Source organism: Salvia splendens, chromosome 15 (genome assembly GCF_004379255.2).
Source record: "Salvia splendens isolate huo1 chromosome 15, SspV2, whole genome shotgun sequence".
Lineage (NCBI taxonomy): Eukaryota > Viridiplantae > Streptophyta > Magnoliopsida > Lamiales > Lamiaceae > Salvia > Salvia splendens.
The window spans coordinates 9,744,959-9,760,925 of NC_056046.1; the positions used below are offsets into that span (position 1 = coordinate 9,744,959).

At 36.1% G+C, this 15,967-nt stretch overlaps 2 protein-coding genes across 6 annotated transcripts; one reads left to right on the forward strand and one right to left on the reverse strand.

Annotated features, from left to right (window-relative positions):
* Window positions 1-3,049: 3,049 nt before the first annotated feature.
* On the reverse strand, window positions 3,050-4,786 carry LOC121767334 (zinc finger protein CONSTANS-LIKE 16-like). The gene is made up of 2 exons (XM_042163579.1): window positions 3,744-4,786; window positions 3,050-3,476 (listed from the first exon to the last, which is right to left on the reverse strand). Exons 1-2 carry the CDS (start codon window positions 4,692-4,694, stop codon window positions 3,228-3,230), a joined length of 1,200 nt encoding a protein of 399 aa, XP_042019513.1. The 5' UTR covers window positions 4,695-4,786; the 3' UTR covers window positions 3,050-3,227.
* Window positions 4,787-9,772: 4,986 nt separating this feature from the next.
* LOC121769401 (protein FLX-like 3) lies at window positions 9,773-14,960 on the forward strand. Of its 5 annotated transcripts, XR_006043545.1 has the most exons (7): window positions 9,773-9,897; window positions 11,245-11,781; window positions 11,976-12,109; window positions 12,270-12,418; window positions 12,949-13,367; window positions 13,696-13,788; window positions 14,262-14,960. XR_006043545.1 is itself a non-coding variant. In XM_042166198.1 (5 exons), exons 2-4 carry the CDS (start codon window positions 11,255-11,257, stop codon window positions 12,392-12,394), a joined length of 786 nt encoding a protein of 261 aa, XP_042022132.1. In that variant the 5' UTR covers window positions 9,773-9,897; window positions 11,245-11,254; the 3' UTR covers window positions 12,395-12,418; window positions 12,949-13,530. The 5 variants fall into 5 exon arrangements, 3 of the variants coding, with proteins under 3 accessions (XP_042022132.1, XP_042022131.1, XP_042022133.1); XR_006043546.1 differs by lacking the exon at window positions 14,262-14,960 and having other exon boundaries at window positions 13,696-14,167; XM_042166198.1 differs by lacking the exons at window positions 13,696-13,788; window positions 14,262-14,960 and having other exon boundaries at window positions 12,949-13,530.
* Window positions 14,961-15,967: the final 1,007 nt, after the last annotated feature.

Genomic DNA, 15,967 nt, shown 5'->3' on the forward strand with positions numbered 1-15,967 from the left:
ACTGTACTATAATGATTTTAGTGAAAATGATTGTGCTTAGCTTCCACCTGTAGAGATTAGTGGAATATACTAGGAGTGCATCATAAAAATTAAGCAAATTTGGTCATAGTAGTACACTTCACTAGATAAAATTCATTTATACTACCAATTCACCTCAGCCATATTTGGAAAAGGGAAAACCAATAATATGTCACAAAATGATCAAAATCAAGTCTTTTTCAACTGTAAAAAATGTCAATGGGAATGAGCATTAAATATCTAAAAAACAGAGTAATAAAAAGGGACCACTTGTGCATGTCAACCACGCATAGATCAATTATTAGAAAATGCCACTTCTCAAATTGAATTTTAGGGCCACTCTAGCCAATATGCTTAAAGAGTGCCTTGATACTTTCTCTTTTTTTAAATTGTACTCTACAAAATATTTCACTTCATAAATGGGAAACATTGTCAATTAAAATTTGCGACTATTGCTATTGATTACTATCATACTCGTTAGAGCGTCCACGGTAGTTATGACTAGCTAATAGTCTAGCACTATAACTAACCAAAAACAACTTCTGCCATATTACTATGACATCCCACAGCCTGCCATATCACTAAGACATTCCACAGCTAAGTAATAGGCTAGCACTAGGACTAGTCGACGCCCTAGCCAATAAAACAAATGCACAAATTCACAAATACAGAATTAAAAATTTGACACGAATAAGGAGAAATCGTAACCATTTTATTTTTTAAAAAAAGCATACATATTTCAATTAAAAAAATACATAGTGCAAAAAAAACCATCTCCAAGCTTCACCACACGCTGCCCTCATCTCACTCTTCAGAGTCCCCTTGGCCATCCCCGGCGGCATCGACAACCCCAGTAGTTCCCCAGCGGCACCCCCGGCGGGGGGTGTCAGCGCCAAACCGCGCCTCATATCATGGATGAGGCTCTCCATGAAAGTCCTTGTGTTTGGGGTCCTTTGCCTCGAACAAGTTCCTCTGCGCTTGCGTACGCGCGAGGTCGGTGAGAGCGGCACTGGGCTCGGCGTTTGTGACTCGCTCGTGGCGGTAGAGTCACTGTCGTGATCCATTTAACTTCAATAGAAATGAGAGTGGAGAAAGAGAAACTCGTTAATACAAGCGGTGCAAATGAAATGAAGTGCAACTAGCCGTATATATAGAGTTGAATAAAAAATAAAATAAAAAATAGCGCTCGCCGATCGCATCATCACAATAGCGGACGAGCGATCGGCTAACGCCATCACACTGCGGACGACCGCTAGTCCACCCCGTTCGTCCGTCCCGCTTTCGCCGACTGCAATAGCAGATGAACGCGACACCCGAGCCGCTAGCCAGTCGCTAGGGCGTGTGTTCGTACGCTATTGTGGATCCTCTTATGCTACACTTCAGTGCGGTTATATCTATATTATAAAGATGGGAACTAGGTTGGACTTAAAACTATTAATTTGAAAATTTTGACTATCACAATTATTAGTACCTTAGTGATGGACTTTTCTAAAGTGATTAATTATTTGAATTACTCTTGAAGACTACGAACTAATTCAGATTAATGAGATAAATCTATAATAGGCATGAACTGATCCTTGACTGATTTGTTTTGTCAGATTTAAAACAATACTCCAGTATTTTAAAATTGAGAGTATAATTAAAGAAGGTATATTTCCTGGGATACAAAATATAAACGTGTTTTATGAATGGAGGTATTATAATTTACTCTTAAATGAAGGTGCATTTCCTTAAGGTGAGACCTGAAAAAATTGGGATCATATTTTTTAATTCATGAACAAAATTTATTCATCAATAGAGTATTTCCTTATGAATTGTAATAGAGTATGTGTAGCGAAATCATAATTTGTACATATAATATGAATTAATCAACACCAGTCACCAAATATAAATGCAATTGATAGAACTTGTTTCCATGAGTTTTTAATTTATAAATTACAATGATCTCGGATCCATTAAGTATCACAAGATTAATAACTCAAAATATATAGCTATAAGTATACTTTGAGTGACTAATCCATTAAGTGATTTTTCATCCTTGTAAACAAGATAACAAGAACGACATGTCGAAATGTATATAGTCACTTTTGATATCAAAATAAAAAGAGCTTTACGTTAGTAAAGGGTGCAACAATGAGCTCTTTCTACTTTTGTTCTAGTCTAGTAATGGAATTCCATTCTAATAAAGAGGTTTAGATGTATTCCGACTCAGGGAGTGACGCACAACAATTATGCGTCGTTATTAATGAACGACGCACAACCCTTATGCGTCTTTGGTTAATGACGCACAACCCTTATGCGTCTTTGGTTAATGACGCACAAGGGTTATGCGTCGTTCAAAGACGCATAAGAATTATGCGTCTTACCCTAGTGACGCATAACCCTTATGCGTCACACTGGTAAGTATTTCCGCCTGTCACCTGGGTGACCCGGGTTCGATCCCCGACAACGGCGCAATTTTTTAAGTGATTAATATTTGATAAAAATGAGTTATTCTAAACATTTATTTTTGGCAAATAGATATTACTCTTATAAAAGAATTATGCGCCTTTGCCGGGGATCGAGCCCGGGTCACCCGGGTGACAGGCGGGAATGCTTACCAATGTGACGCATAAGGGTTATGCGTCAATAGGGTAAGACGCATAATTCTTATGCGTCTTTAAACGACGCATAACCCTTGTGCGTCATTAACCAAAGACGCATAAGGGTTGTGCGTCGTTCATTAATAACGACGCATAACTGTTGTGCGTCACTCCCTGAGTCGGAATACAACTAAACTTCTTCATTAAAATGGAATTCCATTAACATGCATTACCCAAAAAAGAATTGTTCCGTGCAACAATAGTAACAGACTGTAACACTCATATTTTCATAACACATTATACACGTTTTTCCCTTGGAAACTGCAAATACAAATTAAGAAATTACCAAATCCTAGTAAAGTCCAGCTGAACGTACCTATTTCGAATCCCATTGGCATAACAAAACACAATATACGGACCGGACCTATGACAGAAATTGCATACAAGAATTCAACATAAATCAAACACATAGCAACAAATATCCAAGATTTACACATGATTATTAGTTATTACACTTACACACACATTTATACATATGTCTAGTTTTATCGATTATTCACATGAGAAACCTGCAGATTGTTTCCAGCAGAAACAAGTCGTAGTTAACAGTGTAAGTATATATACTTCCTATTTATTAAGCAAAGGGAAAGCAGAAGCCGCAAAACTTTCTCTCTTCACGAATCTCCCTTTCATTCGTGGCCGCTTCTCCGCATTCAGTTTCCGAACCTCGTACCTTATCTTCTTCGAAAACAACCTCGTCCGCCGCTTGTCCCTATACCTTGACACCCTCGCTTCTCTCCCTCCGTCGCCCCCCGCCCCCGCCCCGCCAATCTTCATCGCCATCTCTCCGTATGCATGCATTGTCCAACTTGTACCCTGCAAATTAATTAATTCCCTCCCATATTAGTTTGTACATTCAAAAACATAACATGTTCAACAATCACAAATTACCGAAATATGAAATCTACATCATTAAAAAGGTTTAATCAATAAAAATATTAAAATAACAGTAATTGAAATCACAAAGTGCACCTTAGTTAATAAGATATTCACCTCTAATTTAAAAATTAAGAGTTTGATTAGTGTTTTGTAACTCTAAATAATAATAATAATAATAATTCAAATTAAGTGGATTAGGAGTACCAAGGTGCAGCAATCAGGCCACCATTCGCCGGAGCTGAGCTCCGGCCGCTCCCCGCTCGTCCACGGCGACCTTTTGTGGTCCCAAGCCGACATGACGCGGTCGAAGTCAAGCTTCAACAAGGCCTTACCGGAATCATCCTTTTCTCGAATTCCTGCTTTATTATCTTCTTCAACTTCTCCACATGTGTTAATCGGAGACGCGTAGACCAAATTCAACTCGAATGTCTCCCTTCCCAAATCAATCTGAAAATCACGATCCTTCTCCCCAATCTCCTCATCCTCAGCTTTAATCCTCAAACACGACGCTTCATCGTGATCGTCGCAGTCAAAAATAATCCCCAATCCCTCCATATCATACGCTTCATCGTCTAATCCCTTCCCCAGCAAGCTCTCCACATCCGCCGCAAACTCCGATTCCGACGGAATAATCCCTTCTAAATCATTCATCTCCACTTTCGCACAACGCAACGCATTATTTTCTCCATAATTCTCAATGTCGAACACTGGCACCCGATAAAGCAGATGCTCCTCGCTCTCCTCCTCGCTGCAATTCTCCTGCTCCGGCACCAGATGCTGCGGAATGATATTGCTAATGAATTCGCCGTTCCTCTTCTTCTTCTTCTGGCCCCGCGGGGTTCGGGCCTTTTTAGTGAAACCCTCGTGCCACGAGGGCTTCGTGTCATCGCCGCCTGGGGATAATGAAAGTGAGATTTCATTTTCCTTTGACGGCGGCGATGACGGGATTTTGAGGCGGACCCTGTCGTGCCTGCGCGCGAGAGGGTTCGCGGAGTGGACGGTGGAGTCGCAGGCGTCGCAGAGGAAAGCGTCGTCTGCGGCGCAGTACCAGCGGGCGCGTTTTCTGACGCAGTTGTCGCAGGCTCTGACGGATTTGCCCCCGACAGCATGGGCTAGTTTGGTCTCGGACACCATGGATTGTTTTGGTTCTTGCATATGTTTAGTTGTGTGTGTCTATGTGTGTGTAGGATTGGGATTGGGATTGGAATAGATTGAAATGGTGGAAGGAAAAAAGGAGAGATGGGAGTGTGATAGTTTGATGTCTGAGTGCAATTATTTAATCACGGACCCACACATACACTCACACTCACACACAGATGGATCCACTTTTGTAAAGTATTATTTTGATGATGTAGGGCTTTTGTTGCATGCACTTTTCGCCCTTTTTGGAGAAGTTTTTTTTTTGTTAAATCGGAAATCATTCAGAAAATTTCATTGCTTTTTAGTGTTTGGACTTTGTTCTAGAGTAGACATACAAGTTGTTGGTGATGTTTGTCTATGAATCTATGATCAAATCATCACCATTTATTAGTATGTGTGCAATACATACCAATGGTGTTGATGAATGTAGGAGTTCGACCTTAATTAATAAATGTTGAATTTAATTAATTTTTGTTTTCAATGTCTTGAGGTGAGTTATTTACAAAAGCAGAAGGTTAGTGTGAATGGATATGTAGGAGGTGTTATTGTCCACGACTAATTGAGAAGATAAGTGCCTTTGATCTGTCAAGGAATGCCTCAATTTCACAGCATATATATTGCATGATTGGTTGGCACGAGAAATTTCACTAATAGATAGGGCTGAGAAATTCATGATGTCATATGTCATTCTTTAATAAGAACCTATCTGAGCAACTATAAATATACTGCTCCATTAAAAATTGAATCTTATTCATGCCTGACTCATTTTGTGTTGGGGGAATATTCGAACTCGATGTAACACTACAAGATATTAACTAGGTTTATTTTGATGGGTACGTGTCTATTGTAAAATTTTCTAAAACTTCAAGGTAGAACCATGCATTAAGTAGTAAGTTAAGATTAATTCTATTTATTTACAATCCCATTGTTGGATTGGATATAATTAAGACTCATTAGTTAGAAAAGCTATAACATAGCAAATTTCTTTTGCTATATTTTCTATGTGATGACTATTCAAACGAATAGGGTTTAGATACGATTTTTGTAGGTGCTAGTGACTGTTGATTGTGAGCTCAAGCCGAAAATTTTGAATATTAACTTCTAAATATGGCCCCTTCAAAGTAGTACGTATATTCCATCTGATAATTATTTACTTACAATAATCATATACTACAATATATGGAGTATTAAAATTGGGTAATGATTATATCCCACATAAGCAAGATTAAGATTTCAAGCGTCAACAAAGAAAGGTGGCAATGAATTTTGAAGGGGACCCATAATCTTCTCTCGTTGGCTGGGCATAAAAACTTAATCCTAACCGCGTGAGCTGATTGGCTGCATTTCTGATTATTGGATTTTCTGTAGGGCCTACCACCCCTCTAGGCATGGATTAAGGCGTTGTTCCAATCTTTATGCTCTTCACTCTCTCTCGCTTGAAATAGACAGTTTTGCTACTATTTGCCTCCTTTTCTGTTGTACGTATTTGAAGGTAATTAACACTATGAGAATGAGCTTGGTCCCCTCTTCCACCAAAACTATTAAAATATTTTTTATTGATCAAGGTAAAATAGATAGAGTAAACTCGATGTCCATGTGGATAGAGTTTATATAGTATATGCTAGAATTTAACGAACTTCCAGTCCAGGCCCACACAAGATGCCTGATTTTCACACATTATTAGTACTTACAACATCGTTTTTAATTTTTGTGCAATTAAAGTTGATCTGAAAATAGTACTACCAATTTTATGGTTTACAAAATGCAACAATACACTACCATGCATTGCATGAGATTCAAAACCAAGACTATAAACTCATTTCACCAGATTTTGCGAGCACCAGTGAATGTGCTCGCTAATTTTTCATCATGTGCTTGCTAAAGTGCTCGCAATATTTGCGACAAGCCTTATGGGGAGCATCCTTGCTGCTCGCAAAGTGCTTGCAAAATGACGTTGTTCTTATAATTGCTACTCCTATTTGTTAATCCAATAATAGTACATATTGATCTATTAATCTACATTAAAAATTTGAGTATTATGGCGGTTGGGTGAGTGAATACTAGTACTACATATTTAATCATGGCGAAATATGATCGTGGACGAAGCTTGAAGAAAATTTGAAATTGAGAAAATTGATTATATAATAGTGATGTAATAACACCATAATGGCGAAGCCGAATGCTCTAAGTAGTAGTACGTGTATTAAAAATATGAAGTATTCAAATATAGTAAAACAAAAATTCCTTTAAGAAACAGCTCATTTTCACTCGCCAATGAAGTCGGGGGGTTTTCTTCATATTCCAATGAAGCTGCCCATTTCTTGCTGTTCAAAAGCAACTATAGACTTTGTACTACTATTACATAAAATAACTCAAAAAAAATATCGGCATTATAATAATTAATAACCAAAATGATTATTTTAGTTTATAATCAGAACTTTGATCAGTTTATAATTTCAATTTGATATATACTAGCTTATTTCATAGTGTGAAAAAAGTTTCAATTATAGGCAAACTTTAATTTAGATTTAAAAGTCCTTGCAAACGGTAAAATTGGACGATATGAAAAAAAAAAATGGATGAGAGAGGATTCTACCAATAAATTGATTAAGAACGATTCACCAATAGGGGTGATAAATAATTATCTTATTATCTATAAAATTGGTCACGGTTGAATTGGTAACACGCAATTCGTAATTGGTTCTATATCCACTAGAGATGTGGTTGTAATTTTTAGAAATCGTGTGCATCAAATTGATTGAGCTAATTAATGGTGTGAATCTAAAAGTTTGGGATGATAAATTCCCAATTAATGCAGGTGGATACATTGATGAAGACAAAAAAACAAAAAGATAAGAACATACTATATGTTTCGTCATAGTGGATAAATAAGATTAGGAGTTATCCGTTTTAAAATCTTACCGCAATTTTCAGAAGAAAAAATTGGTTTATCAAAATATGGTACAGTCGTGGAACTGAAAACGACTCCATATTGGAGTATATTATAAACAATAAATCAGACATTTTATAGTACTGTACCATATTCCATGTAGAGTTTTTATTGTGAATTTTTAAAACATCTAAAAGTACTTTTTTTATATATATAATGATAGTAATATATGATTTAAGATAAAGAAAAAACATTAGATTGACAAAAATGTTAGTATTATATAAAAAAGTAAATGAATTAAAATTTGTAATCAGAGAAGTAGTTAAATGTATTTCTCATATACTCCTGTGTCAGTGTATGTATTTACATCTCAACTTGAAAAAGAAAATACCAAACTGTGATTAGAAAAGAATACTAAATAGAGACAGACAATCACATGGTAGAGCGAAGGTAAGACAAGTAGCCCAAAATGTTGTTTTCATGAATAGAAACCAAGTAAATGCCAACCGGCTGTATTGTTATCTAACAAAATGTCTAATTAGGTTTACTAAGAGCTTGTGAATTAGTATATGATAAATGTCAAACTCAATAATATATAGAGTACTAGTCTAGTAGAATCTTACAAGCTAGCTTAGTATACAAGTCACAACACACAAGCCTAATAAGGAGGGAGCTGATCAGCTGAACATCGTTAATTTAAACTCTAACTTATTCTTGGCTGCTTTTGTTTAGAAACTGATTCTGGAGCTTTATTCTTCAAAGTCAAACATTTTAATTATACTATTAAATTCAAAATAATTACTAAGGGATCGGTGAAAACACTATAAAAATACAAGTAATTATACCAGGTTGAAATGCTTTATAAATTGTTGGTAGACTCTGAAAGTATAACTATAGAAAGCCCGGCCCAATCCGCGCGAAGCCTAATGTAGGAGCCCAGTTAACAATTTCAATACTAGGAATAAACTTGTGGCAATTAAACAGTCGAAATTGCTGGAGTAGTAAAATATTTTCATTCGGTCACCAGAAATTTGACGGTGTTAAATTTTTAGACATTTCAACCATCGATTTAATTTATTCCAAAAGGGGATAAATTAAACAATTCATATAAATTTATTGTTGTTAAGTATCAGGCGTTTGACGATATAAAGACATAGTTTGATAGCTATGATAATTGTAGATTAGATTATTTAACCTACATTATTGATCACTTGATAGAATAGATTATTTATTTCTAAAGCTTATAATTAAGGACGGACCCGATATAATAAACTCTCATATTATAGATAAACTATATGGTCTCCATGATCTCATTATTTATCTCCTTCAGTTTTTAAACCTAACAAATCTATGTTCTTACACAAATACTCTCGTTAACAAATTTTTTTACACAAATATCCTTTGTTTTTATTTCTCTACATCCGTTCCACCGTTCCATCATTCACAAAAAAAACCGATCTCAACTCCACGACAAGAATGTGCAGATTGGCAAAAAAAAATTATATGAATTAACAATTATATAATTTTAATTTAATTGTTATTGTGTAATCTTTGAATTATGTAATTTTTTGTTTTAGGTATGTAAACATTAATAAATAATTAAAAAACATATTCCATTCAATTATAAAATATAAATGTAAATTAGATTAAAGCTTAGACACACACCTCTCCATCCGTTGCTCGAGTGACATAGACACCAGTTGATGCCTTTTTAAGGAGTCGCAATTAAAGCTTAGACACGCACTGCTCCATCTGTTGCACCTCTTCGTAGATGAAATTTCAAAACTAGATAGATAGGAAGTAGATGAATGATATATTAATAAGTCAGAGACGATTATGAGTCTACAATATGACATCAATTGTGAGTCGAACAATAGAGACAAATCGGAGGTAGAACGATAACGACTTGAGCACAAACGATCAACGGGTAGTACAAAAGTTGACATGCAACTCAACGACATTACTTTTACACATGGCAAGTTACGTTAGGGGCGGGGGCATGGTATCTCTCATTATTATACTCTTAGCTTCGCCTATGGTTTTACGTTACACTCAATCTTCACAACAAGCTTGAAAGAAATAATTTATGGAGTATATGGTAATTTAAATATTTTGTATATATAATTTTTTTTTGTGGGAATGAAATAATTAGTCCTAATGAATTCAATTGCGTTGAATTTTATAGAGTATGACGTAAAGGGCAAACGACGTCGTAAATAGGAGTCTTCCGCGTTCAGCTGCAGCAAGTAAAAACCCTCAAACGATCAAATTCACAATTTCAATTTCAATTTCAATTTCAATTTGGTTTAAACCTCCTTCGATTCATAGGTACGAATTTCCTGAACTTATTTCTAAAAAAATCTGGAAATAGCTTAACTTTATTCTATTAATTGTCTCAATTTTCTTTTTCTAGGTTTAGTTTTCTTCGTCGAGCTTACGGTTTCGTCTGTCAAATTCGCGTATTGCTTTTCTTGTTGCTGGTATTTCTTCATGTTGATAATGACTTTGCCCGAAAGTTTTTATATTGTTGAGAAATTTGCATAGCTGCTGAAGTCTTTTAAGATTTAAGCTTTGATTTTTTTATGTTTCTCTTTAACAATGGTTAAAATCGAGTGAGTGGAATTGAAACGAAATTAAGTGTCAAAGTGGCAGCTCTCTTTTTAACCCTACGTTGTTTTTTTTAATTTTTCTGATACACAATTGAAACTGCAGTAACGTTTTTTCGTGCCTGAATTCGTATTTTGCGGTATAAAGTTCCATATAATAACATACCTCGATGTTTTATCACATACTGGGAAGGATTTGGAAGGTAGAGAATAATACAAAGTAGAGCCTGTCCCTCACTAGGTTATTGTATAGTTATTTTTACAATGTATCAACAAATATGATAGCAGGCAGTATAATTTTCAAGTCCAGCTTAAGCCCCCATCCCTTTCTGCTGTGACTTTGCTTCTTTGTGTTGTAAAACTCCCTTAGAACTATGCAACTTTGATATAAGAAATGGCTTCTCATAACTAAAATCTTACTGTAACTTGGCCTTTTATGCAGCTTCGAGATTGTTGTATGTATTTCCAATTCGTATGCCTTATGTCTGTTATGTTGCTTCCTGCTGCATATCTATTAAAACACCTTAAATATGAACACCTAAATGTCTTAAAAACTATATTTGCATTCATCCACGCCACTTGTGTTCCTTCTTTTTAATCAGATCTTTTGATACTTTACATGTAATCTCTGAATAATCTCTCTTGTCATTACTCTGTAATGTAGATTAGAATTATGCAGCATACTTCTGCTTCTCCTTTTTCCCTTTCCTGGCCTTCAATTCATGCGTAACATACTATCTTTCTTATACCTCAGCGGATGTTGGATCTTCATTCTTTCAATGATTATTACTACTATTGCATATCCTGTCATAGTTTCGGGCTTAGTCAATTTTGTGGAGGATATGTACAGGCAGGATACAGTATTTTTGAATGACCAACTGTAAAATTATTAGAAAAGCATTTGAACATTTAATATTACTTATTGCAGTCTCATAGATGATAGTAGTAGTGCTTGCAAATCTGTAAGTGGGAAAATCAGTTCAGAACCATATATTCTATTTTTATGTCATTTCTGGCATTAATTCCAGTTATAATGTTTACCTATTACTCTTCTTAACGGCTTATGCAGTCTCCTCCTTATGGCTGGGAGAAACCGGATGCCCCACCACCCTGATAGTTTCCGAGGTGCCCATGAAGATCCACATTCACTTCCACACGGGATGCCAATGCCACTTCCTCCACATCCTGCGGTACTGGAAGAGGAACTTGAGTTCCAACACAGAGACATTCAGAGGCTCCTTACTGAGAATAGACATGTCATTGATGACAATGTGATGCTTCAGAGGGATTTGACTTCTGTGAAAGATGAAATTCACCGATTGAATCAGGTTATCCCGAAAATGCATGCTGATAAAGAGGCCAGAAGAAGGGAACTGATCGAGAGGGCAATGAAACTAGAGGCTGAACTTCGCTCTGCTGAACCTCTGAGAGTAGAGATTGTGCAATTAAGGGCGGACACACAGAAATTGAGTGCACAGAATAAGGAATTATCTTCCCATGCTCAAAATATGACAAAGGATATTAATAGGCTACAATCTGAGAATAAGCAAGTAGCTCCCATGAAGTCTGACATTGATAAGATGCGCAAAGAGCTGGTTGATGCGAGGTATGAAATGGGCGTATACTGGATTGATTCTGCTATAATCACCCTATCATTTAATCGTTTATCATGCTAGAGTGATGACAGAGTATTTGAACTTGTACATAAAAATAACCAGAAAATTCGAAAGCGATTTAGCTGTAAATTTCTAAATACGTTTGGTTTCTGAATGAATCTTCTGCTGCCACATCATTATTCAGGAGGGTATATGAATATGAGAAGAAAGGAAATGAAGAGTTGGCAGAACAAAATAGAGCCATGGAGAAAAACCTTATTGCAATGGCTCGAGAAATTGAAAAGCTGCGTGCTGAACAAGCAAGTGCTGACAGGAGGGGTAAGAATCAGTTGTTTCACATATAGCCTGACTCATGAACCTCTCTACTCACTATCACTCACACACACAGGAAGAAGCATAGAATTACGCTTGAAAGTTGAAACACTTGGTCTAACCTTAAAAACATTGTTTGTTAGCTTGACATTTATTGTTTACCCAGATGCTGGAGGATATGGACTGCTGAATGGGAGCCCTGAAACAAGATACCCAGGCCCATATGGGGATGTATATGGCCCTGGCCCCTGGGGATCATACGACAAACGCGGTGGTCTTCCACGACGTTAATCCTTGTTCAGGGTCTGAATTATGGTAACATAGTCAATTCCCCCTAACGAAGTCATGAAATAGGAGTTTTACTTTGTCCGGCATGGTATTGTTGCCGGCTTTCTGTTATGAGTTATGACAATAACACCAATGAGTAAAATACTAGATGCAAATCTGATCTTTGGTGCCAAGTATAAAGGGTAAAGAAAAACATGTCTTTGTGTGTAAATTTGGTAGAGGACCTTGCATATTGCTACTTCTCTGCTTGAACTTAAACAAGAAAGTCTATGCTACTCCATTGCGTCCTTTGTTACATCTTTCTTACTTCATCAATTCATCAATTCGCATTAAAACATGTGCCAACACCAAAGTCCTTATTTTAACAGCACTGAAGGAGTAGCTATTTATGGCTCGTGGATCAGTTAAATCGAAACTTGGACTTCGGTTTTTGGTTTGCACTTTATTCAATTACGTTAGGCTTATTTTTTATTTATTTTCTTTTTTGACAAAGGTAATCACTATTCAATTCATACAGAATAGAAAACGAAAACACTAAAAAAAATTATTATTTACAGAGTGCCTCAGTTGCGTTACAACAGCTGCCGTCGAAATCAAACTTAATCTTCCAAAACGACGCCGTCGTCCGCTGTGGAAATGCTGAGATCATCCACCTTACTGAATTCCCCAACTAGAAATCCATTCCAATCAACAATTTCCACGCCGCAAAGAAACCCTATTTTCCAGTCTGGCATGTCCTTCTCGCCGGAAACGTCATCCGCAAAGAAATGCACTTGATTCGTTTATCTCTGGCGCTTGGCCGCGAGATAAACCAGCGAGGCCTCTTCCGCGGAGCTGAAATTGCCCAGCCAAATTCGTCTCTTCTGATGTGGATCCCAAATTTCAGTTGAGTACCTCCCCGATTTCCTCTTGTGAGCGCCGACCAAATTCCTCTTCGCGATCAGATTCTTGAAATCATCGCCGCCGCAGGATTGGGGTAATTTTTTTTTTTGTTCTAGAGTATAATTAACATTCCATAAGTGTACTGAACTTTTTTATTTATTCCGGCTTTGGGAGAGACGCATGAGGGTCATGCGTCTCCTTTTAATGAAACGCATGACGGAGATGCGCGTCTTTCAATTTTTCGTTTTTTTAAAGACGCATAAGCGTCATGCGTCTTAGGGGGAGACGCATGAACGTCATGCGTCTTAGGGAGCGTCATGCGTCGCTATTTTTTTTTTCAAATGACGCATGACCGTCATGCGTCTTAGGGAGAGACGCGTGAGGCTCATGCGTCTCTAATTTGCATAAAACACTCGGGCCAGACGCGAAAGAGGGCAAACGCGAGAGAGAAAGAAGAAGCGACGACAGAGCAGGCGAAACTCAGCGATTTCTTGGCGATTTCTCGTCATATTCCGGTAAGTTTCCTTCAATCTTTCAACAGTCCTCCCTTATTTGTTGTTTATTTGCATATTTTGTGTAGGTTTCTCTCAATTTTGTAAATTAGGGTTTATAAAAAATTGTTCAAATTTGACCGATGTTTTGTTGTTTTGTTAATTGCAATGGATTTTATTGGTGAAATTCATTCTATTGTATAGTTGTTGATATGTTTGAGATGCTTGGTATTGTGATTTTGGTTATTATTGGAGAAGAGAGTATGAGTTGAAATGTATCTTGTAATTTAACCTTCTAATTTAGTAGTTATATGTAAATTAGGCTTTATAAATCATGAATTGTGATGAATTGGAGTTTCTAATATATAGTATTCAATGGATTAGGAGTGAATCATTTGGTTTATAATGTTTTGTTGTTTGGATGATGATTTGAATTTATATGTTATTTGTATTTTAAATGTGAGTTTGTAATTGTTGTTTTGTGAATATGTTATTAGATAAGATGGAAATGGTAAGTTCTAGCGGACATTTATTATACGGACCTGAAGATCCGTCAGTGCTATATCTTCAGAAAAAACATATTTCAAATAAATTACTGAAAGATGGCACAACACAAGTTTTCAAAGTTCGCCAGACGGAAAGTAAGACGTAGGATGTGGACATTCATGAGAATGTGAGGTATTGGCTTGACGCCTTTGGTTTCAAAGACGTGATGGATTGTGGGAAGTCGATGAAGGTCGACAGTGAGCTGATCACGGCTTTGATTGTGCGTTGGAGGCCGGAGACGCACACTTTCCATCTACCGATCGGAGATGCGACAATTAGCATCAGTCGATTCATTCTTCCAAAATTATCAGTTTGTGCCTCCTGTACAAATTGAAGAAGAAGATGATGATGAAGGAGAAGAAGAAAATGATGAAAGAGAAGAGGAAAATGAGGAAGAAGAGGTTGTTCAGAACATCCATGTCCAACCTCGACCAGTTGTGGAGGGTTCATCACGCGGCGGGGTTGGGAAGATCATGAGCAAAGTGTACAAGAGATTGTCAACCAGGAAGAATAAGGGGATTAAACCATCGAAATACACTCCATCGTCCTATAAGTAGCACATTTTTCAGGGTTTAGTGATGTTTTGATACTTAATTGACAGGTTTATGGTGACTTATTTTAAGATGAATTCATGCAAAAAAATTTCTTGTGCTTTTAATTTTCTTGTCCTCCTTTTCTTCGCGATTATAGAACTGATTTTGAAGAAACACATCCTCTGTAACATATTCTAAGAAATCATAGGAGTAGTAAATTTCTAGAAATAATACTTTTTGATAAACAAATGGCAAGAGAAATTTTGGCTAGAAACAATTGAAAATGAATTACCATGATATTTTTTAAAATGTATTTATTATTTAAAATTTCTAGAAATAATACTTCTTTCAGTGTTTATTAGTATTTTTTTAAATGTATAATTATCTTATTTTAAAAGATAAATGAGAAATATATTTTTTCAATTTATCTTTCCTTTTTAAAGAGGGTGATGCCGTGATGTTGTTATATTTAGTTCTCAATTCTATCTTCTTATTATTCGTTTTTGAAAAATATTTGGGCCGTACATCGCACGAGTATAGCTACTAAAGGTGGTACACATAGCTATAATTGATTTGATTTTGATTTTGATTTCTCTCATGATCATAATTGTTGCAATATGGGAAAAATATATAAAAAGTTTGAAAAATTATATTAAAACTGTATAAAATTGTTTGCCGAATATGAAATGTTTCATTTAGAGTAGGTAGAGAGAAATACATTTCTCTTTTTTGTATTGTTTATAGTGTTTTTAATTATTTATAATTTTAAGAATACTTATTTTAATTAACATATATATAAACATATTATATACTCTTTATCTCTTTTTTATATTTTAATTTTTATTATTTGAAATTCGTATGTCCCGTGCGTAGCACGGGTGATAAATGGAGTGACTCTAGACAAATTTTACATGTTCTTAAAGGGAGTCGACAGAATGTTGTGAATGTCACCGTTAACTCTTCATATCTTTGGAATAATTGTATAGTATTGAGGTTGACTAGAAACATGAGACTGTTGAGTTTCGAATCTTCTATTGAAGCTTCTAAGTTGAAGGAATTTTCTTCTTGGGTTGCTTCTATAGGTGATGGAGTTGTTGGTGGTCCGAATGATGGTGAAGTCGTAA

What these genes read in the sequence shown, in the direction of transcription:
- LOC121769401 (XM_042166198.1), top strand. Translation starts at nt 11,255, where the DNA reads ATGGCTGGGAGAAACCGGATGCCCCACCACCCTGATAGTTTCCGAGGT. An exon ending in AAAGAGCTGGTTGATGCGAG is followed by an intron (nt 11,782 to 11,975) that starts GTATGAAATGGG and finishes ATCATTATTCAG; the next exon opens with GAGGGTATATGAATATGAGA. An exon ending in AGCAAGTGCTGACAGGAGGG is followed by an intron (nt 12,110 to 12,269) that starts GTAAGAATCAGT and finishes TTGTTTACCCAG; the next exon opens with ATGCTGGAGGATATGGACTG.
- LOC121767334 (XM_042163579.1), bottom strand. Translation starts at nt 4,694, where the DNA reads ATGCAAGAACCAAAACAATCCATGGTGTCCGAGACCAAACTAGCCCAT. An exon ending in GGCCTGATTGCTGCACCTTG is followed by an intron (nt 3,477 to 3,743) that starts GTACTCCTAATC and finishes ATTAATTTGCAG; the next exon opens with GGTACAAGTTGGACAATGCA.